This window comes from Mus caroli, unplaced genomic scaffold (assembly GCF_978045245.1).
Source record: "Mus caroli unplaced genomic scaffold, Mus_caroli_1 scaffold_14, whole genome shotgun sequence".
In the NCBI taxonomy this organism is placed as follows: Eukaryota; Metazoa; Chordata; class Mammalia; order Rodentia; family Muridae; genus Mus; species Mus caroli.
Window position 1 is genome coordinate 82,991,841 of NW_028227269.1, and position 26,278 is coordinate 83,018,118.

At 40.3% G+C, this 26,278-nt stretch overlaps 1 protein-coding gene across 5 annotated transcripts in view; it reads left to right on the forward strand.

The window, feature by feature from the left end:
• Lin52 (lin-52 DREAM MuvB core complex component) overlaps positions 1-26,278 on the forward strand; it is a 97,534-nt gene that overhangs the window by 319 nt on the left and 70,937 nt on the right. Inside the window, exons 1-6 of one of the 5 annotated variants that reach the window (XM_085830550.1) lie at positions 109-239; positions 5,196-5,270; positions 6,897-6,934; positions 8,551-8,617; positions 12,286-12,369; positions 15,608-15,954. In XM_085830550.1, coding sequence (XP_085686676.1) covers positions 209-239; positions 5,196-5,270; positions 6,897-6,934; positions 8,551-8,617; positions 12,286-12,369; positions 15,608-15,630 — 318 coding nt within the window. In that variant the 5' untranslated portion in view covers positions 109-208 and the 3' untranslated portion in view covers positions 15,631-15,954. Of the gene's footprint in view, positions 1-79; positions 240-5,195; positions 5,271-6,896; positions 6,935-8,550; positions 8,618-12,285; positions 12,370-15,607; positions 15,955-26,278 lie in introns of those variants that run through there. The other 4 variants (XM_029484447.2, XM_085830549.1, XM_029484448.2 and 1 more) reach the window with 4 other exon arrangements.

The following is a 26,278-nucleotide window of genomic DNA, read 5'->3' on the forward strand; positions in this document are numbered from 1 at the left end:
TAAATAAGGTCCTTGAAGAATTTTGCCTACGTTCCACCTTAACTACCACTCCGTGGGTGGGGCTGCTGTCTGGGGTGGGACTAGGCAAATGTTACCCTATGAAGTAGGGAAACGGGACCGGGCTGTGAGCTAAGGATAGGTTATCCCTGATAGGGGCGTGGCTTGCGGATCCTCGCTTTCCCGCCGACGGTTGGCCACGTCACGTGACATGGGCTGGAAGATGGCGTCTCCCACAGACGGTAAGAGCCGGCTTGGAGATTGTTGGCCTGTAGTATCATTATTTGCTTCTCTGGGAACTTACCCTGTCCTCACCCTTACTCTTTTTTTCTTGTGCTCCTCTCCTTTCTCTCCCACTTCTCCTTTGGGGTATGCCGGCTTTTCAGCTAGCAGATGCCTAGTACCAGGTCTCCTTGCTGTGTACTCGGAAGGAGTCCATCAACCGGAGACCCTATCCGGGGGAAAAAGGACAGGTCGCTCCGGCCCATCAGTGATGCTGAGGGTTCAGAAGGAGCTGCTGAGGGGAAAGGGAACTTTCTTTTTGAACAGGCCCATTGGAGTGTTGGTTCTGTTCTCATCTCAGTAGAGCTGGTACGTATGAATCTCTCAAGCTCTATGGCTGTGAAGTGAGTGGTGACTGACATGAGGTCTAGGGTTCATTCCTCTACCGAGCCGGCAGAGAGAGAAGCTTGTCTCCTCAGTTCAGGCAGTTCAGGGCCGTTGCCTTGGCAGCAGGAGATGCGGGGATCTGGTTTCCTTGCCCTGAGTCCCGAGGGAGTGAAAATTCGGCTTGTTAATGTCGCTTCGCACGTTTCTCAACCCTTCCTTAACTTGTCACCCCCTCTACTTTATGTGTTGTTCCCGTAGGCTGAAGGCAGGAACAATTCAGCTTATCCGTCGTCTAAGATGCAAGTCATCTCAGGTGACATATAGGTGTTCTTGTTATACCCGTATGCTTTTGCTCGTGGTTCTGCTTTAATATTTGAAATTGCTCTTCTGTCATTATTCAGTATCTCAGTTTATATAGTTATTCTGTTAACTTTGCCCGGGCCACACCCAATTATAAATTCCAACTCTGTCTTATTTCATTAATTTAATCCTAGGGGTTCCTTTGGGGGGTTGTTTGTTTATTTTTTATTTTTTGGTTTTTCGAGACAGGGTTTCTCTGTATAGCCCTGGCTGTCCTGGAACTCACACTGTAGACCAGGCTGGCCTCAAACTCAGAAATCCACCCGCCTCTGCCTCTTTAGTGCTGGGATTAAAGGCGTGCGCTACCACTGCCCGGCTAATCGTAGGTTTTAGAATAATGCCGTAAAGAATTTGGCTTTAAGTTAACGTTTATCCAAAAGTAAAACTGGCCTTGGTGTGTGACCTCTAATTCTAGCTTGGGAGATTGAGGCAGGAGGATTGTTGCTTCAGGCTTGCCTAGGCTATAGAGGGAATTGTAGGCAAATCGTGTCTAAAATAAAAAGTTGGTTTAGTTGGTTGGTTGTTCTGTTTTTGTTTTTGTTTTTCCCTGAGACAAGATTTCTCTGTGTAGTCCTGGCTGTCCTGGAACTTGCTCTATAGACAAGGCTGGCCTCGAACTCAGAGCTCCTCCTACCTCTGCCTCCGGAGTGCTAGAATTAAAGGCGTGCACCATCACAACACAACTTAAAATAAAAAGTTTTATTTTAAAAAGTAAGGGAGGAGTGACTGGAGAGATGGCTCAGAGATTAAGAGCATTGGTGCTCTTCCAGAGGTCCTGAGTCCAATTCCCAGCAACCCCATGGTGACTCCTAACCATCTACAATGAAATCTGGTGTCCCCGTCTGGTGTGCACGCAGGCAGAACACTGTGTACATAATAAATAAATCTTAAAATGTGAGGAGGATGCAGGGGGCTGGTGAGATGGCTCAGTGGTTAGGAACACCTGGTGCTTTTGCAAAAGGCCTGGATTCTATTTCCAGCATCTACATGACGACTCACAACTCAATTCCAGTGGATCTGACTTCCATGAGCATCGAGCACACATGTGCTCCACATATATACCATGAAGACCAGACAGTCATACACATAAATAAATCTGAAAATGAACAATAAGAAGTGAGACTGTAGTTCAGCAGTAGAGAGCTTGTTTATCATGAACAAGACCCTAAGTTCAGTCTTTAGTACTAAAGAGGATGATTAGATTATATTCAAAAGTAATGATACCAGATTTTCCCCCTTTCTAATTCTTTCCTTTTTTTTGAGATAGGGTCTCACTGTGTCGCCCAGGTTGGCTTCAGACTCACCATCCTCTTGCTTTCCTACCTCCAGTAAAAGTCTGTACCACTCTACCTGGCCTCTTACTTAAGAAATTGTGTTCACAACAAAAGAGATTCTCGAGCCTGGGTGTTTGATTTTTGTTTTTGTTTGTTTGTTTTTTGTTTTGTTTTTGCTAAAACATCCTTTTCTTACTAGCAAAAAAAAAAAGGTGTTGGTAAGATTTTTGTTGTTGTCTTTTAAAAAAAATTGGGGTTCATCTTGGTGTCTGTGGAGGTCTCCCGGGAGCAGGACTTCTAAAAGCCAGTATCTGGAAGACTGTGGTACAAGGCCATTTTTTTGCTGGATAAGTGAGGTTCTAGAATCAGAGAGCATCCAGCTCTTCAAATTGAAGGTGCTGCCGGGCGTAGTGGTGCACGCCTTTAATCCCAGCACTTGGGAGACAGAGGCAGGTGGATTACTGAGTTCGAGGCCAGCCTGGTCTACAGAGTGAGTTCCAGGATAGCCAAGGCTACACAGAGAAACCCTGTCTCGAAAAACCAAAAAAAAAAAAAAAAGAAAAAAAAAGAAAAATTGAAGATGCTTGTATCTGAGAGGAAACTTAATTCTACTAAAACAAAGAGATGTGCTTATGTGTATCAAAAAGTAACACAGTGACTCCTGGAGCAGACCAAACAAAAGCAGAGTGTTCTGCGGAGAGATAAGTCAGCCCTGTAGAAATGGTAGCAGCCATCATGCAAAGGCCAGTGGATGCAGAATCCATGGAATGCTCAACCCTACACAAATGTAAACTAACGAAAAGTAAATAATTCAAAGAACTTGGGTTTGTGGCATTGCAGTTTCTTGAGATGGAGAGGGTTGGGAAAGTGGAGTTTTGAACATAGCGCTATTAAGGGGTTTTCCCTACGTGCAAATGGAGAGGGACATCAAGTAACCTCTTGGACAGGAGGATGGCTAAGCCTTGAAATAGGAATTGTCATTGGTATATGATGGTGGAAGTTGTAGAGAGTAGAGCCAGCACAGTCTGAGATCTGAGTGGAGCAGACTGAAGGAGGAGTCACTAAGAGGAAACAAGCGTAGCAGTTTCATGAAAGCATCTCATGCTATAGGAGGTCATAGCAGGGACACATAGAAGTGGGACGGTCTGGCAAAGGTAATCTTGATAACAGTAGTTTCAATGCTCCAGGGACTGAATTAAGAGGTTTATAGGTTAGAGAGTGTAGGTCCTGAGATGATACATTGTAGGTAAGCATGCTAACTTTGCAAATATGAGGACCTGAGTTTGAAGCCCGGCATGGTTGTACCGCCAGCTCTGTGGGTGTGGGGAGGGCATGCCCAGAAACAGCTGGATCCTGAGAGCATGCTGGCTAGCTAGCTTCTTAGTGAGCGACTAAAAGACAATAAACCTGAGAGCAAAATAAAAACATTTAGCATCCTTTTTGGTCTTTATAGTCACGTGCCTACTTGAGACTTATTACATCCATATATACATGTGCGCATGCACACACACACACACACACACACACAGAGTGTGAGGTGTGAGAGTAAGGACAACAGGATACCCAGGAGGGAGGCTATGACTTTAAAGGGAGAGTTTGCATGTTTCTGTGTGTGTCTGCACTCAGACATGCATATGGGTACTGGTGCATGTGTGTACATACATGTGGAGACTTGGTTAACATTAAGTATAGTTTTTCTCTTTCTCTCATTTGTTTACTTATTTTTATGAGATAGGGTTTCACTATGTAGCCCCGGCTGTCCTGGGTCTTACTATGTATACAGGCTGGCCTCAAACTCAAAGATCTACCTGCCTCTGCCTCCCTAGTGCTGGGATTAAAGTCATTCACCACCATCACAGAGTGAAGTGTTCTTTTAATAAGTGAAAGGGAGATAAATTCTAGATCAGGCTTGCTTGTTGGCTATGAGTCTAAAATAGAAATTTCTGCTACAAGAAGACTGTCTGAAGTGCTTGTTAAAGCTGAAGACAGTGGTCTACAGTCAAGATTATCTTTGTTGAGAGCAGTGACACTTAGCTGACTGTAACTGGAGACAAGTTGAAGAGTGTAGGGAGACTGGCAGGTTTGCAGACACTCTTCTTTACAAGGGCTTTTGCTGTAGTCTGGGCGGGTCTTTCAATGCTCCTGCCTTAGTCTCCCAAATGCTGGGATTATATGTGTCAATCACCATGTCCACCTGATACCCATTTTTAAAAAAGTTTATGTGTATAGGTATTTTGATTGCATGTATTTCTCTGTACTACATGCGTGCTAATTGGAATTATGGACAGTTGTTAGCTGGGGATTGAACATAGGACCTCTGGAAGAGCAATCAGTGCTCTTAACCACTGAGCCCTGATTTATTTTCTTTCTTTCTTTTTCAAGACAGGGTTTCTCTGTATAGCCCTGGCTGTCCTGGAACTCACTTTGTAGACCAGGCTGTCCTTGAACTCAGAAATCCGCCTGCCTCTGCCTCCCGAGTGCTGACATTAAAGGCATATACCACCACGCCTGGCTGAGCCCTGACTTTCTTTTTCTTTTTTTTTTTTTTTTAAGATTTATTTATTTTATGTATATGAGTACACTGTAGTTGTCTTCAGACACACCAGACGAGGGCATCAGATCTCATTGCAGATGGTTGTGAGCCACCATGTGGTTGCTGGGTTTTGAACTCAGGACCTTCGGAAAAGCAGTCAGTGCTCTTAACCACTGAGCCATCTCACCAGCCCCGAGCCCTGACTTTCTTAAACACTTATTTTAATAGAGTGGAAGTCTGAGTTTTGATGAGGGAGAATCAGATTTATTTGTATTACATCATGCCCCAATAGGTTTTCAGGGAATCAATAGTTCAGATCTCTGAACTTCTAATTGAGTGTTTCAGGTTATATTCTTTGAGATTGAAATATAATAAAATGTGAATGAATGCATTTCTCATCCTATCTTGGTGTTTGGTTCTAGGGACGGATTTGGAAGCATCTCTGCTAAGTTTTGAGAAACTTGACCGTGCCTCACCAGATCTTTGGCCAGAACAGCGTGAGTTTTGACTTTTCTCATAGTAGAATTGACACAGGAGAGCTGGCGCTCCCTTGGGAGAATTTTATAGTGTTATCATGGATCTGATGACTGAAACTTTTATTTTGGTTTAAAGAGAAGAGATTGATGTACAGTAGAAATAGGGACTTAGTGGTTAACTTTTCAGAACATTGAAAGAAGTGATAATGAGCTTTTAAACAAAATTATAGTTTTAAAACAATATATCTGAATTTCAGATAATACTGAGATGCACAAAGCATTGTTCATCTCCTTTAGTGAAATAGTTAAATATTGTTTGTAATTTTATTACAGACTTGTTTGGACTTTTTTATACAAGTACAGATAAGCATATACATAGGTATGTTATGTATATCACACAGGAGTTTTTGGTTTTCATAATGATGATGTAATATGTATAGAGCTTTCAGCTTAACTTGTTTAAACAAGTAATTTGATGGATCTTTCCATGTTGATCTTTGTAGGTCTGCTTCATTGTTTTATGTATATTACAGTGGACAGGTATATTCTAGCTTCTATATTCACATTCTATTTGGAAACCTAAGTTACCTCATTTGTATTTCACAGGCAGTGTATCAGTGAGGATCCTTGCATAGCTATCCTGTATGTAGAAGAGGATGACTGCCCATTTTCTCATTAGCCAGTGTCACTCCTCATTGTTATGTTTAGCTTGCATTTCTTCTAAGTTAAATTATATTCATTATTGGGCTGAGGGAAGCAGCCACGTGCCATAATGCATGTGTGGAGATCAGAGGACAGCTGATCTGAGTCAATTCTGGCCTTTTACCATAAGCCTGGGACTCTACAGTTCAGGTTGTTGGGCTTGGTGGCAAGTGCCTCTCCCCAGTGAGCCCCAGCTTGTATTTCTTAGTTAACAGAATTGAACATTATTTCCCTCTACCTTTGTAATTTTAGCTTCTTTGCTTTTTAATGTGATAGTATCCATGAGGCATTTGCATAAATAAACCAAACAGGACAACTGAAAAGAATGTTTAGCTTATTTATATTACTTATTTACTTATTTATTAGTAGCCCTGGGGGTCAAACCAGGGCCATGTGCATGCTAGAAAAGCACTCTATCCTTGATCTAAATCGCTAGCTCTGGAAAGGGGGTTAAAACTGAGGCGAGAGATAGCTTACTGTTCTCAGACCCAGTCCTGGCCCTTTAAAGCAGGAGGCAGTGGTTTCTCAGAGAAGCTTCTCCTGCCCCATCACTCCCATGAGAGCTTGTTTGTTCTTATCTTCCTGAGACACCTGATGCTTTTCTGAAGTGCTTAAGTGATGCTGATAATCTATGCTCTGTCCTTTTCTAGAGTGTAAGCTACTTGAAGGCAAGACTTTGGTTTTCAGTTTTTTAGGTTTTTGGTTTGTCTGTTTGTGTTTTGTTCTTTTCAGACAAGGTTTCTTTGTGTAGCCATGGCTGTCCTGGAACTTGCTCTGTAGCCCAGAGTGGCCTTGAACTCACAGAGATCCCCCCTGTGTCAGCCCCCTGAGTGCTGGGATTAAAGGCATGCACCACCATCATCATCCAGCATTTCTTTATTATTTAAGTCCTCAGTGCCTAAACACAAATGCTTCATACATGAGTAACTTTTTTTTCTTTTTTAGTACCGGGTGTCGCTGAATTTGCAGCTTCTTTCAAAAGTGTAAGTAAAACAGCTTCTGTTTGTTATCCAAAGTTTGCTCTTGGGTAAAAGGCTCAAATCTTTTTTTTCAAGACTAGTGTCATAGTCTTCGAATCCTTTTTTGACTGTAGACTTTTAAATATGTTTAGATGATCAGACTGCTAACTGCTGATGATCGCTTTCTTTGCTTAAATGCTTCACTTTTCATTCTGACCCTTGCCTATGAGCCTCTTTGCTCAGCTCATAGGCTTTAAGGTCAAACATCTGAAATACTTGATGTAACACTGGGGTTCTATTCACCCCAACTATAACACTGAAGCCTTCCCCCCCCCCCCCCATTTAATGTAGGAGTTGGTTCTCTCTTTTTAGTATTTAGCTTCCTGGGGTTTGAATTCAGGTCATCAGGTTTGGCAGCAAGCTCACTCACTACCTGCTGCACCATCACACTGGCCTGTGATGGTGGTGGTGGTTTTTTAATTCATTAGCTCTGTTTTTTCTAGTAGTTCTTCTTAATGACCTGGGTTTGGTTTTTGCACAGGGATGAGAGAGGAGATGATCTCACTGTAGCTGTCTCAGTCGTTGTTGAACTGCTGTGACGAGACACCATGACCAAGGCAACTTATTAAAGATCGCATTGTACTGGGGGTTTGTTTACAGTGTCAGAGATCATCGTGGCAGGGGTGGGGAATGTGGCAACAGGCAGGCAGGTGTGATACTGGAGGAGCAGCTGAGAGCTTACTTATCCACAAGCAGCAGGCACATGTAGAGCAAGAAACCTCAAAGCCTACCCCCAAGTGACACATTGCTTCCAACAAGGCCACGCCTCCTAATCCTTCCCAAACAGTTCCACTAACTAGGGGCTAAATCTTCAAGTATATGTGCTTATAGGAGCTAGTCTCCTCAAACCACCACTGTAACTGAGGCTGACCTTGAACTTGCCATCCTTTTTGCCCCAGTCTTTGCTCAGCTTGTTTATCCTACTATGTCTGTTAACATTTATTATTTTTTAGCATTATCTAGGTGATTCTTACATGCAACTAGACTTGAAAGCTACCCATCTTACAAACGGGCTTTCATAATTTTAAGCTTACTTTTAGAAATGAGAAGGTATTTAAAATGCTAAAAATTTCTACAATACAATTATGAACTCTGGACTGGTGAGATGGCTCACACATTAAACACATTTATCATCAAGCCTGATGGCCTGAGTTCAGTCCCCTGAGCCCATCTTTATTATAACCGAGCAGCAGCATTTTGTGCAGGGACTTTTGGAGTAAAGTCTCAACCTAGAAACCTGGTTTTAAAATTGTGTCTGTTTGTTTGTTTTGTGTATGTGGGTATTTTGCCTGCAAGTATGTCTGTGTATCATATTTGTGCCTAGTGCCCCAGAAGGCCAGAAGAAGGCAACAGATCCCAAGTGACTGGAGTCACAGGTGGTTGTAGGTGCTGAGAATCAAACCTGGGTCCTCTGGAAGAACAGTCAGTTCCTCTTGTCCAATGAGCCATCTCTCTACCTACAAACCTAGATGTTTGAGATTGCAGTTTGCCAGGATTTTTAAACAGTCTGAAGGCTGTGTGACAAATACATTCTTATAAGAAGGATGTACCTGAATGATTCTTATTTTATTTTCTGACAGCCCATCACAAGCTCTCCACCGAAATGGATGGCTGAGATAGAGCGTGATGACATTGATATGTTGAAAGGTATGCGATGCTGGTATCTACTCTCCTCTTTTTTAACTTGGTTTGGGTTGGCTTGGGTTTTTGAGACAAGGTTTCTCTGTGTAGCCCTGGCTGTCATGGACCAGGCAGGGCTACACAGAGTTGTGCCTGCCTCTGCCTCCTGTGTACAGAGGTTGAAGGCCTGCCCTACAACCATCTGGCTTGTTTTTGTTTTAACTGTCTCTCTTTCCATTGCTCAGTTTGGTCTCTGAGTGCATGAGTATCCTTCTGTCTCAGCTTCCTGTACCTAGGACTGTGGGCGCCACCAAACCTGGCTTGTCCTCTTCCATTTCTGTCCTTGCACAAACCCTAGGGCGGTTTTTCTGTCACTGCTCCCTACAGTGGTCTTGGCTTGGCTCTGCCTCCTTTCCTGTCTTTATCTGACTGGAATGTTTTTCTCCACTTTTTGCATGTGTAGAAACGTAGCCAGTTCAAGAATCCACCATGGACTCTTTCACTTTTATTTAGTTATTTTTAATTAACTTAATTTTGTATAATGCTTATATTACATTTTGTATAATGCAAAAAACAAAACAAAACAAAAAAACCTCCCTGAATTATGAAGGCCCTGAAGGTATGATTAAAAACCAAGTTTTGGAGACAAAATGACCAGTATTTACAAACTTATAAAATTTAAACTCTGATCTTTTAAAGACTGGTCTTCACTGTAATAGAAGTGCCTTCCTTATATTGCCGTCAGTACTATCAAATGACTACCCTTTAGCACAGTGATTCTCAACCTGTGCGTTGAAGCCCCTTTCAGGGTCAGATGATTCTTTTCATAGGGGTTGCATATCAATCAAGTTTATGCATAACAATTCATAATAGTAGCAAAATTACAACTATGAAATAACAATGAAAGTGATGCTATGGTTGGGGTCACTATGACATGAGGAACTGTATAAAGGGTCACAGCATCAGGAAGGCTGGGAACCACTGCCTTAGTGCTTTTATTTATTTTATTTCTTTCTGTTCTTTCAGTTTCTTCTATCAAGAATTCTGTGAGCAGTGAATACGATTTTTTGATAAATGATTTAATCAGAATGAAAATTTAAGTTAAAACATTAATTTTATGACTTTGCTCTTTTTTAAAAATAATTATTTTTACAGTCTTAAGAGTCATGATGGTGGTAAAGTAGTAGACTGAAATTAAGGTGAAAGTCAGGGATCTTGAGCTATTTAAGCAGCTGAAGCAGTCAAGAAAGTCCCGTGTGATGGATGCAGGTGAGACTGCAGAATGACAAAGGAATCCCAGAACTCCTTGCTGGGATTTCAGAAGTGCGGTTACTACCACACCTAGCAGGGCCTTCGTAATTCAGGGGGAAATTTAATAAGGGTGTTGTTCTCTGTCTGCATGTTGAAATGCTGATTACTTCCAATCCGTGTCTCAAAGGCATCTCAGGTTCACTGTCCTGATAACCCAAAATATTTCTGTAATAAATGATGAGCATTTGTTTAAGAAAACTTTGACTGTTTAGTGAGAGTTCATGTAGCATTAGACTTCCTGTAAACTGACCTCTAGTTTAAACAAGGAACCAGGTGCTAGTTAAATGAAAATCTGGGGAGTAACCGTTATTTTAATAAGTAAGAAAGATCTGGGAGGAAAGTGTAATTAATTGGAAACAAAATAAAGAAAATTGGATTTGAAGGGGAAATTAAGATTTATATTTAGTTTTTGTTTTTTGCCATTGGGAACTTGGTGAACAGTATTTTGTTGCTGTTATTTGCAATTATGTATAATTGAAAACATGGAATTTAGAAATGGAGACATCTATTTTACATGACCAAGATATGTCTGCAAGGTTTTCTCAGTGACATGTCACATTGTAAGGCTTCTTCATATTTTATTAGTATGTTCATTACGCATGACAGGCAAAAGTGAATTTTATAAATGGATCCTTGGGCAAGAGAGATGACTCAGCTGTAAAGGAACTTGCTCCCGGCCCTGACGACCCGAGTTTGCACTCTAGAACCCACATGATAGAGAATCAACTCCTGCTTGCTTCCTGACACACATGCAGTAGTGTGCACATACACACTAAATAGATTTAAAAATATTAAAGGAAAAAAAAACCACTTAAAAAGTTAAGTATAATGCCAAGGTGTTTTGCAATGATAGACATCCTTACTCTTTTTGTTGAACAGTATGTAAAATTGGAGAAGAAATAAGGTTCTGTCTTGTACTCACTCAGTGTCTTAGTCAGGGTTTCTATTCCTGCACAAACATCATGACCAAGAAACAAGTTGGGGAGGAAAGGGTTTATTCGGCTTACACTTCCATACTGCTGTTCATCACCGAAGAAGTCAGGACTGGAACTCAAGCAGGTCAGGAAGCAGGAGCTGATGCAGAGGCAATGGAGGGATGTTCCTTACTGGCTTGCTTCCTTTGGCTTGCTCAGTCTGCTCTCTCTCTTTTTTTTTTTTTTAAATTAGGTATTTTCTTCATTTACATTTCAAATGCTATCCCAAAAGTCCCCCATACCCCACCTCCCAACTCCCCTACCCACCCACTCCCACTTCTTGGCCCTCAAGTTCCCCTGTACTGGGGCATATAAAGTTTGCAATACCAAAGGGCCTCTCTTCCCAATGATGGCCAACTAGGCCATCTTCTGCTACATATGCAGCTAGAGACACAAGCTCTGGGGCGTACTAATTAGTTCATATTGTTGTTCCACCTATAGGGTTGCAGACCTGTTTAGCTCCTTGGGTACTTTCTCTAGCTCCTCCATTGGGGGCCTTGTGTTCCATCCAATAGCTGACTGTGTTTGCCAGGCACTGGCATCGCCTTACAAGAGACAGCTACATCAGGGTCCTTTCAGCAAAATCTTGCTGGCATATGCGATGGTGTCTGCATTATGTTGGTGGCTGATTATGGGATGGATCCCTGGGTTCAGCCTGCTTTCTTGTAGAACCAAGACTACCAGCCCAAAGATGGTCCCACCTACAAGGGGCCTTTCCCCCTTGATCACTAATTGAGAAAATGCCTTACAGTTGGATCTCATGGAGGCATTTCCTCAACTGAAGCTCTTTTCTCTGTGATAACTCCAGATGGGTCAAGTTGACACAAAACTAACCAGTACAATTGACCCCTTGTCAACGTGACACACAAACACATCACTAGTAAGCCTCAACCCTTACATTCTTATTCATCTCCAAGATCTAAATAACTTTAAAAGTCCCACAGTCTTTACATATTCTTAAATTTTCAATCTCTTTAAAATATCCATCTCTTTTAAAATCCAAAGTGTTTTTACAATTAAAAGTCTCTTATAGAACCCAAGACTACCAGCCCAGAGATGGTCCCACCCACAAGGAGCTTTTCTTCCTTGATCACTAATTGAGAAAATGTCTTACAGTTGTATCTCATGGAGGCATTTCCTCAACGAAAACTTTCTCTGTGATAACTCCAGCTATGTCAAGTTGACACAAAACTAGCCAGTACACTCAGTAAGGGATTAAGCTTGAAATCCTCCTTGCCCTCTCACTGTGCTAGTGATCAGGTCCAGAGCTTCCTGCATGCTATGCTACGCCAGTGTTCTGGCATTCCAGCCCAGCTTGAAATAGTTCATTACAAGAACTCTCAACCCAAACCAGCTGTTACTGGAGAGGAGTAGAGAGATGTGATATTGAAATACAGTCTTTTATTTCAGAACTGGGGAGCCTCACCACAGCTAACCTGATGGAGAAGGTACGAGGCCTACAGAACCTGGCCTACCAGCTGGGGCTGGATGAGTGTGAGTACACAGTAACTCTACACGGGCTAGATGTGTGTAATCCCAGAGTGAGTTCTAGTTATAACTCATGAAAATAGGATTTTCCTTTTACTAAGGCAGAGACAAGCCATCTGAAGGTAAGAACTCAGTGTAACTTTGTACCTTTTGTGTCAGAATGTGATAGAATATTGATATGACAGGACTAAAATGAGCTCAATCCGAAAAGAGACTTTGTCAGTTCACATTAGTGTGTTAAAAGTTCAGGGGTACAGACAGCCTTGAGATTGTCTAGATTTGTGGCTCTTAATGATGTCACTGGAGTGTGTTCTTACTCTTGCTTTTGTGTATCTGGACCATTAGTCCTAGAGCCTTGTGACTGCTGCTAGCTTTTTCTCAGCCCTAGGGGAGGTGAGTGAAGAGAGATCCAGTTGTGGTTTTGAATCTCATGATTCCCTAAGGAAGGAAGGATGTCTTCTCTGGGTGTTCCTAAAGAAAGCTGCTGGGAGAGACTAGCTCTTCTGCACCAGCTCGCATGATTGTGCTTGTGCTGGACCTGTGGCAATAGCAAGAGTGCCCTGAGCCACCAGGCCGAGTCCTGGCTGCAGATACAGTTTAGAAGGATTGGTCTGACACAGACTGCCTGGAGTGAGAGGGGAGGGATGTATGAAAGACCAAGAACAAAGCTATGCCTGTGAGTAATGCTTTGTTTCGCAAGATGGCTCAGTGGGTAAAGATGCTTGCTGCCAAGCCTGGTGACCCAAGTTCAACGGTGCATGAACACACACACACTAAATCAATTAAATGTAAACCTTTTTTTTTTCCAAAAAATTTCTCACTTGCGTCCTTATGCCCTTTGTTTTAAAGTTATTCCTTTGAATACTGACATCATGGTTCACATCTTTACTCCCAATACTCAGAAAACAGAGCCTTGAGAACCTTTGAATTCCAGGGTAATCAGAGCTATGTTATGAGGCTTTGTCTCCAACACCAAATCAACAGAATTGATTTCTTTGGGCTAGTTGTACCCCTCAGTACTAGAGTACTTGCCTAGTGTATAGTAGGCTCTAGGTTTCGTCCATGCTTTTATATTTAAAAAAACAGTTTAACTGAGTATGGTGGTGCATGCCTAGAAATGACCACAGCACTCAGAGTGCCGAGTGTAGAGTCAGGAGTTCAAGGCCAGCCTTGGCTACATAGCATGACCCTGTTTCAAGAAACCAAAGAAACTTCCAAGTTGATTTCTTTATATACCAGCTCTCTTCTCATATGACATTCATCTGAATAGATTTTAGAGACAGTTCTCACTTTGTGAATGAAAGAAGAGATGGTTATTGTCAGTACAGTGGTTGGAATCTTGTACTTCCTGAGGCTCCTAATCTGATGTGTAATTTCCTTACAGAATTCCAGTTTTGTAACTATTTGGAAAACTGTGTAACTTTGTAACCTCTTTAGAGCACACACCACCTGTGGTGACTGTTGCATTGGTTTGTCACTGTCAAGTTCAACAGTTCACCTCAGCATTGTCATTTCTAAGCTTTCCTTTTCATTGTTGTCATCTGCTGTTGGCTTCCCAGCCCCCAGTCCCCACCCCTACCCCTGTACTGGGATCAGACCTAGGGTCTAAGGCAAGCGCTCCACCACCTTGGAGGCACAACTCTAGCCTTGATTAAATTGGGTTTATTTAACCAAAACCATTTTTAATCCCTTCAGGAATCAAGGACCACTGTAAGTTAGAACCCTTAGTGATCCTCATCTCCCTCTGCGCTGTGCTCTGGTTGGTTTATTTCTTGCATTAAAGTTTATGCCTTGGCAGAATTAATTAAAACTAAGTGTGTTATGGCTGGCGAGGGTTCATAAAGAGAAGAAGACCTGTGGTTGTTGAGTTCATGACTGAGGGGCTTGAGGGGCATAGGACTCCTTGCTTTGTTTCTAGCATTAGATTATAAATGCTGTAATCATCTTAAAAATCAATGCCTTATCTATGCCATTTTTAGTGCAGTAAACTTTATGCTTGTCATATCAAGAAGATGCTGCTACCAAACAGTTTTTAGCTGCACCATCTCTAGCTAGTTGTAGCTGCAGTCGCTGCATTCTGTCTAATCATCTGCTGAGAAAAATATTTTCCCACTTTTTATTATAGAAAAAAGTTAAACAGAATAAAGGAGAGAACAGAATAGTAAGGTCATGTCTATGACGCAGTTTTTGTAATCAGCATGTGTCCAATTTGGCGTCACTTATAATAAGTAGCCTCTCATAGTGTTACAGTCATTCTAAAGCAAGTCCAATGCCTGTATTACCACTAGTGCCAAAGGGCTTCGTTTGTATTTCTAAAAGATAGGCTTTAAAAACATCATAACCACATTTCTATTGTTACTTTTTAAGGGAGTCTTATAGGCCAGGCGTGATGGTGCACATCTGTAATCCAACACTTAGAAGTCTGAGGCAGAAAGATTATGAGTTTGAGGCCAGTCCTCTGGGTCATATAGTGAGTTCCAGACCAGCCTGGGTTATCTTGGCAACCCTTCTAGATAGAAGGGATAGGGAGGAGGTGTCTAACCATGTTGCTTAGGATTCTCTCAAACTCATGGTCTCAACATCCCAAGTAGTTGTACTGCAGACCTGTACCACCATGCCTGGCTTATGCCTAAAAAGTTCTATCAAGCTACTTAATATCTTAAACTACCCAGTCATGGTTCAAATTTCCCTGGTTAAATTACAAATGATTATATATACAGTTGGTTTCCTTTAGTCATGATCTACATAAGGGTTATAAGCTATATTTAATTGATATTCTCTTTTAGTCTGCTATCTAGTTTGACCTTTTATATCTTTTTCTTGCTATTTGCTAAACTTAGTGACTTGCTGTAGAATTTGCCACGTTCTGTATTTTGTTGATTATATCCTTGAAGGTGATATCCTTATGATTGTATACGTGACTATCTTTTTATTTCTTGAAGGTGATATCCTTATGATTGTATACGTGACTATCTTTTTATTTCTTGAAGGTTATATCCTTATGATTGTATACGTGACTATCTTTTTATTTCTTGAAGGTTATATCCTTATGATTGTATACGTGACTATCTTTTTATTTCTTGAAGGTTATATCCTTATGATTGTATACGTGACTATCTTTTTATTTCTTGGAGGTTAGATTTGGAAGCTTGCATTGATGCTGGTTTCATTTTTTATTTTAATTTTGGCAGGAATGTCTTATAGGTGGTGTGTCTAAGGATATTGTGTGCTCATCTCTTTTCAGTTAACACTAGGATCGAGAGTTGATGAAGTTATCGCCAGCCTGTCTGTTCTCCATTATTAGCCTTTACCCACAGTAGCAGCTCTTGGTTACTGTCTAGTTCCGTGACTTCAGTAAAGGTTGTAAAACTGTGATAATCTTATTCCGTCATCCCTTCTTATTATCTTGAACTTTCTTATAAAGAAGTGACCAACCATTTGATGGCCTCAAAAGTTGTTCCCATTAGAACAGAAAAATAAATGGCTTGTTTTACTTACTAGTTCTCAGAAGAATGAGTTCGTTCACTAAGCATCCGTGAAGTCTATTTTATTGGATTCCCACAGTATAAAAACCCACAATTAAAGCATTATTACTATTAACTGTTCTTAATATAATTTTAAATTTTATAAATTTCATTATTTAAAAAAAATCCTGCAAATACTGGTACAAGCATTTAATCCCAGAATTTGGGAGGCAGAGGCAGGCGGATTGCTTTAAGTTCAAGGCCTGGAGAATTCCAGGACAGCCAATGCTATATAGAGAAACCCTGTCTCATAAAACAAAACAAAAACCTTACAAGTAAATAAAAATATTATACTCCAAAATTAACCAGACCCACAGACTGTACAATTCAATAAATCTCTATACAGTTAGAATATGCATTTAGAATGGAAGCTGTGGAGCTTCACATTAAATTGTACACTTGCAATATCAATATTTTATGCAATGTTGTCTTTGGTGGTGGAAAAATGTTTTTAATTTTCCAATTAATTAATTAATTAATTAACTTCATTGTCCACACATTTGTATTGCAGTCAGAGAACAACTTGGGAGAGCTGGTTCTCTCCATCAGTGTGGGCTCCAGGGAATTCAACTGAACTCATTAGGTTTGATGGTGTATCCCTTATCCACTGCGTCATCCTTACTGCCAAGGATTTGTGTTTCTAAGAACTGAAGACATTGGGACTAGGGTTAGTTGCAGTCAACTAACTCATCTTAATCACTGAACTATTATTTATTTATTTATTTATTTATTTATTTATTTATTTATTTATTTATTTTTGAGACAGGGTTTATCTTTGTAGCCTTGCCTAAACTAGAACTCAGTTTGTAGACCAGGCTGGCTTCAAACTCAGAGATATCAGCCCACCTCTGCCTCTCAAGCTCTGGGATCAAAGGGGTAAGCCACTCTGCGAAGACTTTAACCACTGAATTTAAACTGAATACCAAAGACTGTTTTTCTGCCAGTGTAGGTAGGCTAAACACGGCAGAGACTCTTAAATTGCCTTTCTGTTCATAACTGAGCCTGTTTCCACGTCTGTAACTGTACTTTGTAACTCACTGCCATTTCCTTGACCATAGTGAATTTAGATGAGGTAAGAAAATGCTTTAAGTTAGAAATGGAGACGATTACATTGATACTGTATTTGACTTCTTGGATACAGTGTCTTTGTTTTAATGTGTAGAGTGTATTTGCATAAAAAATATCTCCCCCCCCCCCTTAGATTCTTCATCTGCTCTAGGGGCTGTCCTTCATTTGACATCTTAATCTGGTGTTTCACTGTCTTGAGTGTTCTCTCCTGCATTAATTGAAAGGATGACAAGGGTGAAAAATAAGCAGTAGGAACTGATGGGTCATGGGGATCACTGATACTGTTTCCATGCAAATATCTGCCCCGATGAAGATGATGAGATGAAAAATGCAAAAAATATTTAGCCTCAAAGCATAACTGTCAGTTCACAGTATCCCTAAGTGTTGGTATATGAATAACAAGAACCTTGTAGTGCTGATGATAACTAGACTGTATCTTTTGAAAGGTGAGCCTTACCCTACATTTTGATTTGATACATGGTTATCTGTCAGATAACCCTTTTGGAGTACAGGTTTTAGAATACAATAACTTCTTTTCATTTTTACGGTACTGTTGCCATTCTTGGGGCGTGTTATATTTGCTTTAGCTCTTGGACTAAATGTAATTTTTAAAGATAATAGTCATTTTTGAGGCTGCCTTTGTATGTAGTCTATTGGTCAACTGACATAATAGCAAGTTTGCAGTGTGTAAATGTTTGCTGGTAGAATAAAGGAATGGCCAGTTGTTGGTACCCTGAGAGGAATGACACACTGTTAGCTAATGAAGCTCATTCCTTAAAACTCACAGGATGAAAGCTTCTGAAAATTGTTCTAGTGTTAAGTGATTGGTGTTTTAGTGAGGAGGAGTAGTGTTTGTAGATCTTGTCACACACACACACACACACACACACACACACACACACACACACATTCATTATCTTAGTTAGAAATTTCACCACAGTGGTGAATAGAAGTGGTAAGAATAGATGTCCTTTTTGTCTTTCTGATCTTGGGCAGAAAGCATTTAGTATGGTGTTAAAGACTGGTGTGTTCATAGATAATTTTTAATCATGCATGTTCGTTTAGCAGTTTGAGTGAGATTGTTATTTGGCTAGATTCTTAGAGTTTTAAAAAGCAACATTTTATGTAAAAACAATAATTGAGACTTCATTTTGAACTTGCAATGGATTTATTTCATTTTTAATTGCATATATGTGTGCATGCATGCTTCTGAGTGCCCAAGGAGGCCAGAAGCAGCCGCTGCCCCAGAACTGCTGTCACTGGTCATGGTGAGCCACCTGCTACGGGTACTGGAAACCAAATCATATCCTATACAAGTAATGTTTGCTGAGTTCTTTACTACTGAGGTATCTGGCCAGCCCACATTTAAACCTGTTACTTCACTCAATTAATTACATTGTTGAAGTTTGTACCAATGTATGGTATAAAGTGGTTGTACCAAAGAAAAACCAATGTTTCCAAACTCTTCTATTAGTACCCTGTGTGCATGTGTTTTTGAAAAGTAGCTAACTATATTGAGAAATTATTCTCCTCCTACATACTTTGCTTATGGGACAGGATATTGCTTTGTATAGCCAGACTGGCTTTGAACTCAAGGTAGTTTTCCTACTTCCACTTCCTAGGTATTAGGATTTAGAGGCATGGACCACAGTGTCTATCTAGCTCTAAGGACAGTTAGCTCTGTTGAATTCAAGTTTTAATCTGTGATTAAAGGAGAGGATAACTGTGACTCTACACTCTAGGATTACTTCTTTGGTGTCAAGGTTTCTTGTCTGGCTTTTATAATAAGACCTATTCAATACTGTCTGTACTGTGTCTGTGTCCTTGGTGAAAAGGAAAAGTCATCTCATATGTCACCTCTAGATGGCAGCATAGGTCTTACAGTACTTCTAAATCTGCCATACTGCTTGAACTGGGCTTTTGATTTAGGTAAAGCAGGTTTTAAAATTTTATTTATTTATTTATCTAATTATTTATTTATTTATTTAATGTAGTACTTCTAAATCTGCCATACTGCTTGAACTGGGCTTTTGATTTAGGTAAAGCAGGTTTTAAAATTTTATTTAGCAGCCGGGCGTGGTGGCACACGCCTTTAATCCCAGCACTCGGGAGGCAGAGGCAGGCGGATTTCTGAGTTCGAGGCCAGCCTGGTCTACAAAGTGAGTTCCAGGACAGCCAGAGCTATACAGAGAAACCCTGTCTCAAAAAACCAAAAAAAAAAAAAGAAAGAAAAAAAGAAAAAAAATTATTTATTTATTTATTTAATGTATATGAGTACACTGTAGCTGTGCAGGTGGTTGTGAGCCACCATGTGGTTGCTGGAAATTGAACTCGGGACTTTTGCTCGCTCTGGCCCTGTTCGCTCTAGCCAGTAAAGTAGTTTTTGTGGGGTTTACCAGACTGTTTGCCTAACTTTTTCCTTTTTTCTTTTTCTTTTCATTCATTCCTTTTTTTTCCTTGCTTCATCTCATTTTTTAAAACTCATTTCCCTTTTGAAGTAATGTATATTTTCGATGCTCAGAGTCCTTTAGTTTTTTTATTATCCAAAGTAGTATTTTGTACTGAATTGCAGAGGTTGGATCCTCAACATTCCGAAGGTGTGACTGTTCAGTTCCATTCTCATCCTTGGATAAAGGCTCTAAGAACGGGCTCAGTGCTCTCGCCTGGGTGCCTCCCTTACTGTAGTCTGTCTTGCAGTCTTAGACTCGGCTGTATTATTCTGCACTATCAGGCAATGCCATGTTAAATGAAAACAAGAATTGGTAAAATAAAAAATAAAAAAATTGATAGAATAAACTTGGGCTAGTAGTCCTTAAGAAAAATTAAAGTATTTTAAAATAAGGTTTTCAAACATTAAGTCATTTTGAATGATCAGATGAAAGAAAGAAAGAAAGAAAGAAAGAAAGAAAGAAAAGAAAAGAAAGAAAGGAAGGAAGAAAAGAAAGAAAGGAAGAAAAGAAAGAAAGGAAGAAAGGAAGAAAAGAAGTTCCATTCAGCAGTTATTGATGTCACACAGGCTCTGGAGGGACATGAGGCTGAATAAAATACCATCACTTCACTGTGCACATTCAAATCTATGAGGAAGGGGAGAGGTGGTAATAACTCTTAATAGACCTTAGAGAGATGAGTTCTGTAAGAAAACAAGTCATTGTTTTGGAGAGAAGAGGGCAGTTGTGTAAGCTGCTACAGGAAGAGCAAGTATGCTTCCTTTTATGTCAATATAAATTTGATCTAGAACCACTGAATTGAGGATTCTGATGTCAGAGAAGTCAGTTTAAAGGTTTGTTTATTATATGTGTGTACACTGTAGCTGTCTTCAGATGCTCCAGAAGAGGGAGTCAGATCTCATTACAGATGATTGTGAGCCACCATGTGGTTGCTGGGATTTGAACTCAGGACCTTCAGAAGAGCAGACAGTGCAAGGCTGAGCCATCTTTCCAGCTCCTAGAGAAGTCAGATACTCAGTTACTGATGTCTGCCCCAGGCAAGAAAAAGGAACATTGTAGCAATGTTTGAAACATTGAAAATAATAGACTCACTGGGTGGTAATGGCCCATACCTTTATGATTCTCTGAATTTTAGGCCAGCTTCGACTACAGAGCAAATTTCAGGACAGCCAGGACTACACAGAGAAGCTCTGAGTTTTGAGGTTTTTGGAGGGTGGGGGTAAGGCTTGAGGAGATGGCTCAGTGGATAAGAGCACTTGTTGAATAAACATCCCCAGCTCCCACATAAAAAACCAGGCTCAGCCATGTGTGTCTGTAACCCCAGTATTAAATTGTAGAAACAGGAGATACTGGGAATTCTCTGTACCCTCAGTGGCCAGTGTCATGTTCCCTGCACACTGTGTGAAGAGAATAATAAAGTGGAGCATTGTAGCTGGTCTGTGCCACTTTGTGGGTTCTCCCCCCCCCCCATTTCTTCTCTAGCACTAGATAGGAGAGAGAGACTTTCGGAAGAGCAGTTAGTGCTTTTACCTGGTGAGCCATCTTGCCAGCCCCCAAAAGCACATTCTTATAATATTTCTGCGTTTTTAAAAAAATCCCAGAATTCTTACTATAGAGAATGACAGAAGAGGACACCCAAAGTTATCTTGACTCTGCATGTGCACCTATGGGTGTACATACACACCACCAATAACAACAACCACCACCACAATGGAAATGAATTTTAAAGAAAATGTAGAGTCTTGATGGGTAGAAATGGAAGGGAACATATTCCAGGTGGTTTGAATATTAGGAGTTAAGTAGAGTTTTGGAAGCAACAACTGTATTGAATGGTGTGAGTGATAGAAGTGAGTTTCCGAGGACCCCAGATGATAGAACTCAGGCTAGAACAGCATAAGATAACAACCATAGCTTATCACTACGAGGTGACTGCTGTAAACATCTGATGTCTCTTGGCTCCTTTTATTCCCTTTATTCATGGATTTATACTTGCCCATATAGATAGATACACAGGGACACCTACTTAGGTTTTTGTTTGTTTGTATCATTGGTTTGGTTTGTTTGTTTGTTTGAGACAGGGTTTCTCTGTGTATCCCTAGCTATCCTGGAACTCACTCTGAAGAGGAGGCTGGTCTCAAACTCACAGAGATTTGCCTGCCTTTGCCTCCCAAGTGCTGGGATTAAAGGCATGAGCCACCTTAAGTTTATTTTCCTCTTCCTAAAATTTCTACCACTGAAGATTGTTTCATAGGACAGTCACACGCCTGTAGGAATCCCAGTTAATGTCGGATGGAATGGGTTTTGAGAGCCCAGAGGCAGGAAGTTGAAGATGGAGCTCGAAAGGATGTGAGAATGGAGGACAGCGCAGAGTGTATCTTCAAGCTCTGGGCAAGCGTCTAGACTCACCTTAGGAGATGAGGTGAAGTTAGACTTCAGCATGCTAGGGCTTGGCTTGTTTTGTTTTGTTGAGGCAGTTTCATTGCAGCCGACGCTGACCTCAAACTCGGGTGTACAGAGGAAGACCTTGAACTTAATTCTCCTGATGAAGACTGGGATCACTTGTGCAAGCCACCAGGCCCGCTTAGTTTATCTGATGCAGAGATTGAACTCAAGACCTTGTGCATGCTAGACAAATGATGCGCTAGGTGAGGCACATCCCAGACTCTCACACTGCTCAGGGTCTCGTTAGTGACGGGGAAGTCAGAAAGGGAGTTAAGATGCTTGATTAACAACACCAAAAGCACCTAAATGTGAACGGACAGCAACTGGTACCAAAAAATTGCTGCATAGCTATCTTTGGATTGTATCTGCACCAGTTTAGTTCATTTTAAGAATGAAGACTACATATTCTGTGTGGTTAGAGAAAATGCATGGGCATCTCATCTCCCAGAAAGGTGCATCCCACCTCTCATTTCCTACTAACATCAGGAATTAGAATTTGTTTTCATTGTCTGTGATAGACAAAAACATCTGTGAAAGTAACCCCCATTTCCATGAATATTGATCATCTCTGTAGTTAAGGCTGGAGAATCAAGAGAGCATAAATTCAGATCTGGACTTGGCTGTGTACATCTCTAATGACTCTAGGTGATAGGAGAGGCACCAGGAGTTGAAGGGCAGGCAGGCTTTACTGGCTATTGAGTTTCAGGTCAGCCTGTGACCATGTCTTGCAAGGAAAAAAAAGGGATACATTTAAGTTATTATAACCTAAAAAAAAGTCCTGGGAACTTGATTCAAAGGTACTATAAAAGTGACTGATAAATCTTTTTTTTTTTCAAATACCATTCAAAACTTAACATGATTTCTTTTGTTTCATGCGTTACCATAACATCTCACCATACTCATTACCGTGCCGTTCCTGTTTAGATAATAATACAGTATAAAGTCTAGAATCCCCACTTTGAAAGGATCAAGGTTATTTCTCATAATTAGAAATTGTCAATTTAGCTTTCAAGTATTTTGTTTAAAATGTATTATGATAATGGGAAATAAAACATGCCGGTATTTCTCGTTTTTCTCTTGGTTAACAAATTAGGATGCACAAATCCTTAAATTACCTTTAAGGCTTATAAGCATTCAGATCTTTTATCCATTAGTCAAGTTATTTTATAAACCCAACATTGCATCTGAAATGGTTTTACTCACAAAGAGGATTTTGCCATAAAATGCTTCTGGTCTTTTACTCCCTTCTGATTTGGGGAGGAGGGGCAGGATAGAGAAGAGCAGACAGGGCATAAATCAATTAGGATAAGATTGCTTTCAAAGTATCATTTTGTATAATACTACAATATATGCTAGCCAAGAAGATGTATATTTAGAGTAAGTAGTGTGTGTATGTGATGAATCTCAATGATAGCATTCGAGTCCTGGATTCAGACCCTAGTGCTGTAATCACAGAAAGACCAAATAGGTGCATGGAAATTAGAGGGATAACCAGGTAAACTGTTCTGTAAACTGTTCTGTACTCTTAAAGGATAACACAGCCATCAAAAGCAATGTAAATATCAGAGAACATCTACTGACAGAAAGTCCTCACATGTAAGGTCAGTTCCAAGCATAAAAAAGCAGAACATTGGTCAACGAGGTGGCTCAGTGGATGTATAACTCTGCTTATTGTCTGATAACCTAAGTTTGGTCCCTGGAACCCACACAGTATAAGAGAGTGACCCTCTGACCTCCATATATGCAGGATGTCATTCATGTGCACATATACAAAACATAATACAAGTATGCCTATATGTGTGTGTGTGTGTGTGTGTGTGTGTGTGTGTGTGTGTACAATTTTGAACAGGGCCTTTATGTAGCCGTAACTGACCTGGAACTCCCTATGCAGACCATGAGCTGGTCTTGAACTCACAGAGAACCTCATGCTCTGTCCCAAGAGCTGAGGTTAAAAGTGTGATACCACACCTTGCCCAATAAATAAACATTTTTTAAAAAAAGAAAACATAAAATCAGCAGTTTTAGTTTTGAGAGTAGGAACATAGGTAAATGTCAGGAAGGAAATACAAATATAGTTAATTTCTATTACAACTGATTTTATATTATTTAGGGAAAATACTAATAAAAATTAGGGAAATTGAGATACCATTTTAAAAATAATGGAAGTTATTTAAAAGATTCATTCCCTGTTTTCCTGAGAATTTCTTAATTCTTTGATAGACTGTTTCTAAATAAGAATCATTTTGCCAATTAAAAATAATTGGTCAGCTTTCACAGTAATGACTGAGGTTAAAAAGTCAATGCTAGGGTTTTTTTCCAACTTTGGCATGTTCTTGCAGAAGTACAAGTCTGGGAGAGAAAGGAGTTAAAACTGTTAGGTCAAGGGCAAGAGATAGAGATGATTTGGTGGTGTCTTTTGTGGCACACACCCTTGTCATTCCAGCACTGTAGAAGGAAGGAAGACTGCAAGACAGCTGTCTCGTAATAACCCAAAGTGGGCTGGAGAAATGCCGCCGCTGTTAAGAGCCCTTGCTGTTCTTGGGGAGGACCAAGTTCCCAGCACCCACATGGCAGCTCACCTGTAACTTGAATTCCAGAGGATCTGATGTTCTTCTGGCACCAGTTGTGGACATGCACATACATACACACGCATACATACACACATGCAAACATTGTAGACAATAAATACACTTTTAAAAATATAAAGAAGCAGCTTTATTGTTTTTGGAGATTTTGTTGTTGTTGTTGTTGTTTTTCTAGACAGGAATTCTCTATGAAGCTCTGGCTGTCCTGGAACTCACTCTGTAGAGCAGGCTGGTCTTGAACTCACAGATCTGCCTGCCTCTGCCTCTCAAATGCTGGATTAAAGCCACTTGCATCTTTGCAAATGTTGGCCAATTTGTCAAGTTTTATGTTTTGGGCTGTCTTGCTTGTAGTTAGAGAATTAACTGCTTAGTATTAACTATACAGTAGAAGCAAAGAGCCACTGAGAATGCCTGTCAGTCTGGAGTAGAACTCCAGTCATTTGTTGGAGAGATAAAACAGGGAAGATTTGCCAGATTTATTTTAAACAATAGTTCCAATAGAGTTTATGGACGTTGATCCCTTCCTAGACTTTAAATTTAGGAATGATTGTGTTCATGGGGAAATAAAAGGGCATATTCTGTTTTTGTTTGGTTTTTTTTTTTTATGTTTAGTTATTGATAAGCTGGAGATTCCAACCTAACAGTATTTCCTGGCTTAGATAAAATATTAATTCCTTTGTTTTGTCTGCTGGTTTGTGTTGAAAATATAATCTGAAAAGAAATGACATTGCATGAGACTTTATAAAAGAATACAAAGTACTTTGCTGTGGGTACTAGAGAAATAATGACATTGACATATATAAATGAAAAGTGTCTCCAACCATTACATCTAAATTAATAGTTTGTTAAAAGTACATTTTATATAGCTAGAGAAATCTCTTGATTAGGAAAATAAAACAGTTGGTTGACTGTTGTAAGAGGTTAAATTTAAGACCAGATGTTGGGGTAGGATGTCCTTCAAGAGAACAGTTGACTCTGACAAGTCTGTTTTGGATATGGAATGAGAAAACAGAGCTAAAGTGATATTTCTGACCCCAAAATATTTATTATTCCCAGGGTTGGTTGTTGTTTGTGTGTCTGTTTTGTTTTTTTCTTGTCTTTCAATAAAGTTTTAGAGTCGGAGACATACTTTAGTCAGTAAAGTACTTGAAGCAGAGTTCAGTTCTCAGAATGCACATTTTACAAAAGCCAGTGCTGAGGAGGTAAAAAAAAAATAGGGGACCCTGGGACTTTCGAGCTAGCCAGCCCATCCTACTTGACAGATTCTAGGCTAGTTAAAAGACCCTGTCTCAAAAACAAGGTTGACAGCTTTTGAGGAAAACCACCTAAAGTTGACCTCTGGCCTCCACACACAAGCTTTAGGGGGTGGAGCTGAGGCTCAATTGATAGTGTTTGGCAAACATACTTGAGGCCCTAGGTTTGATTCCCCAGCTCCACAGAAAGATGGCATGATGGGACATATCTGTATTCTCAGTAGGTGAAGAATAAAAGTACGTAGAGGAAGAAAAGTCTGCGGTTAAAGTTTATTCTTGCCTACATAGTGTGAAGCCAGCCTTAGCTACATGAGACCCTGCCTCAAAAAATTCTACGTAAAATCAATAAAAAATCCAAACCATACTTTCATGACCTTCATATTTTATAGTGGTAAATTTGTAAGTGGAAAAGAATGTAGTGGGGTAGAGGATGAAAACTCTTTGGTTGTACTGCCTGATCTTGTGTGTAAACTTGACAAACTGGAGTCATCAGAGAGGAAGGAGCCTTAGTTGAGGAAATGCCTCCATGAGATCCAGGCGTAAGGTGTTTTCTCAATTAGCGACTGATGGGGGAGGGCCCAGCCCATTGTGGGCAA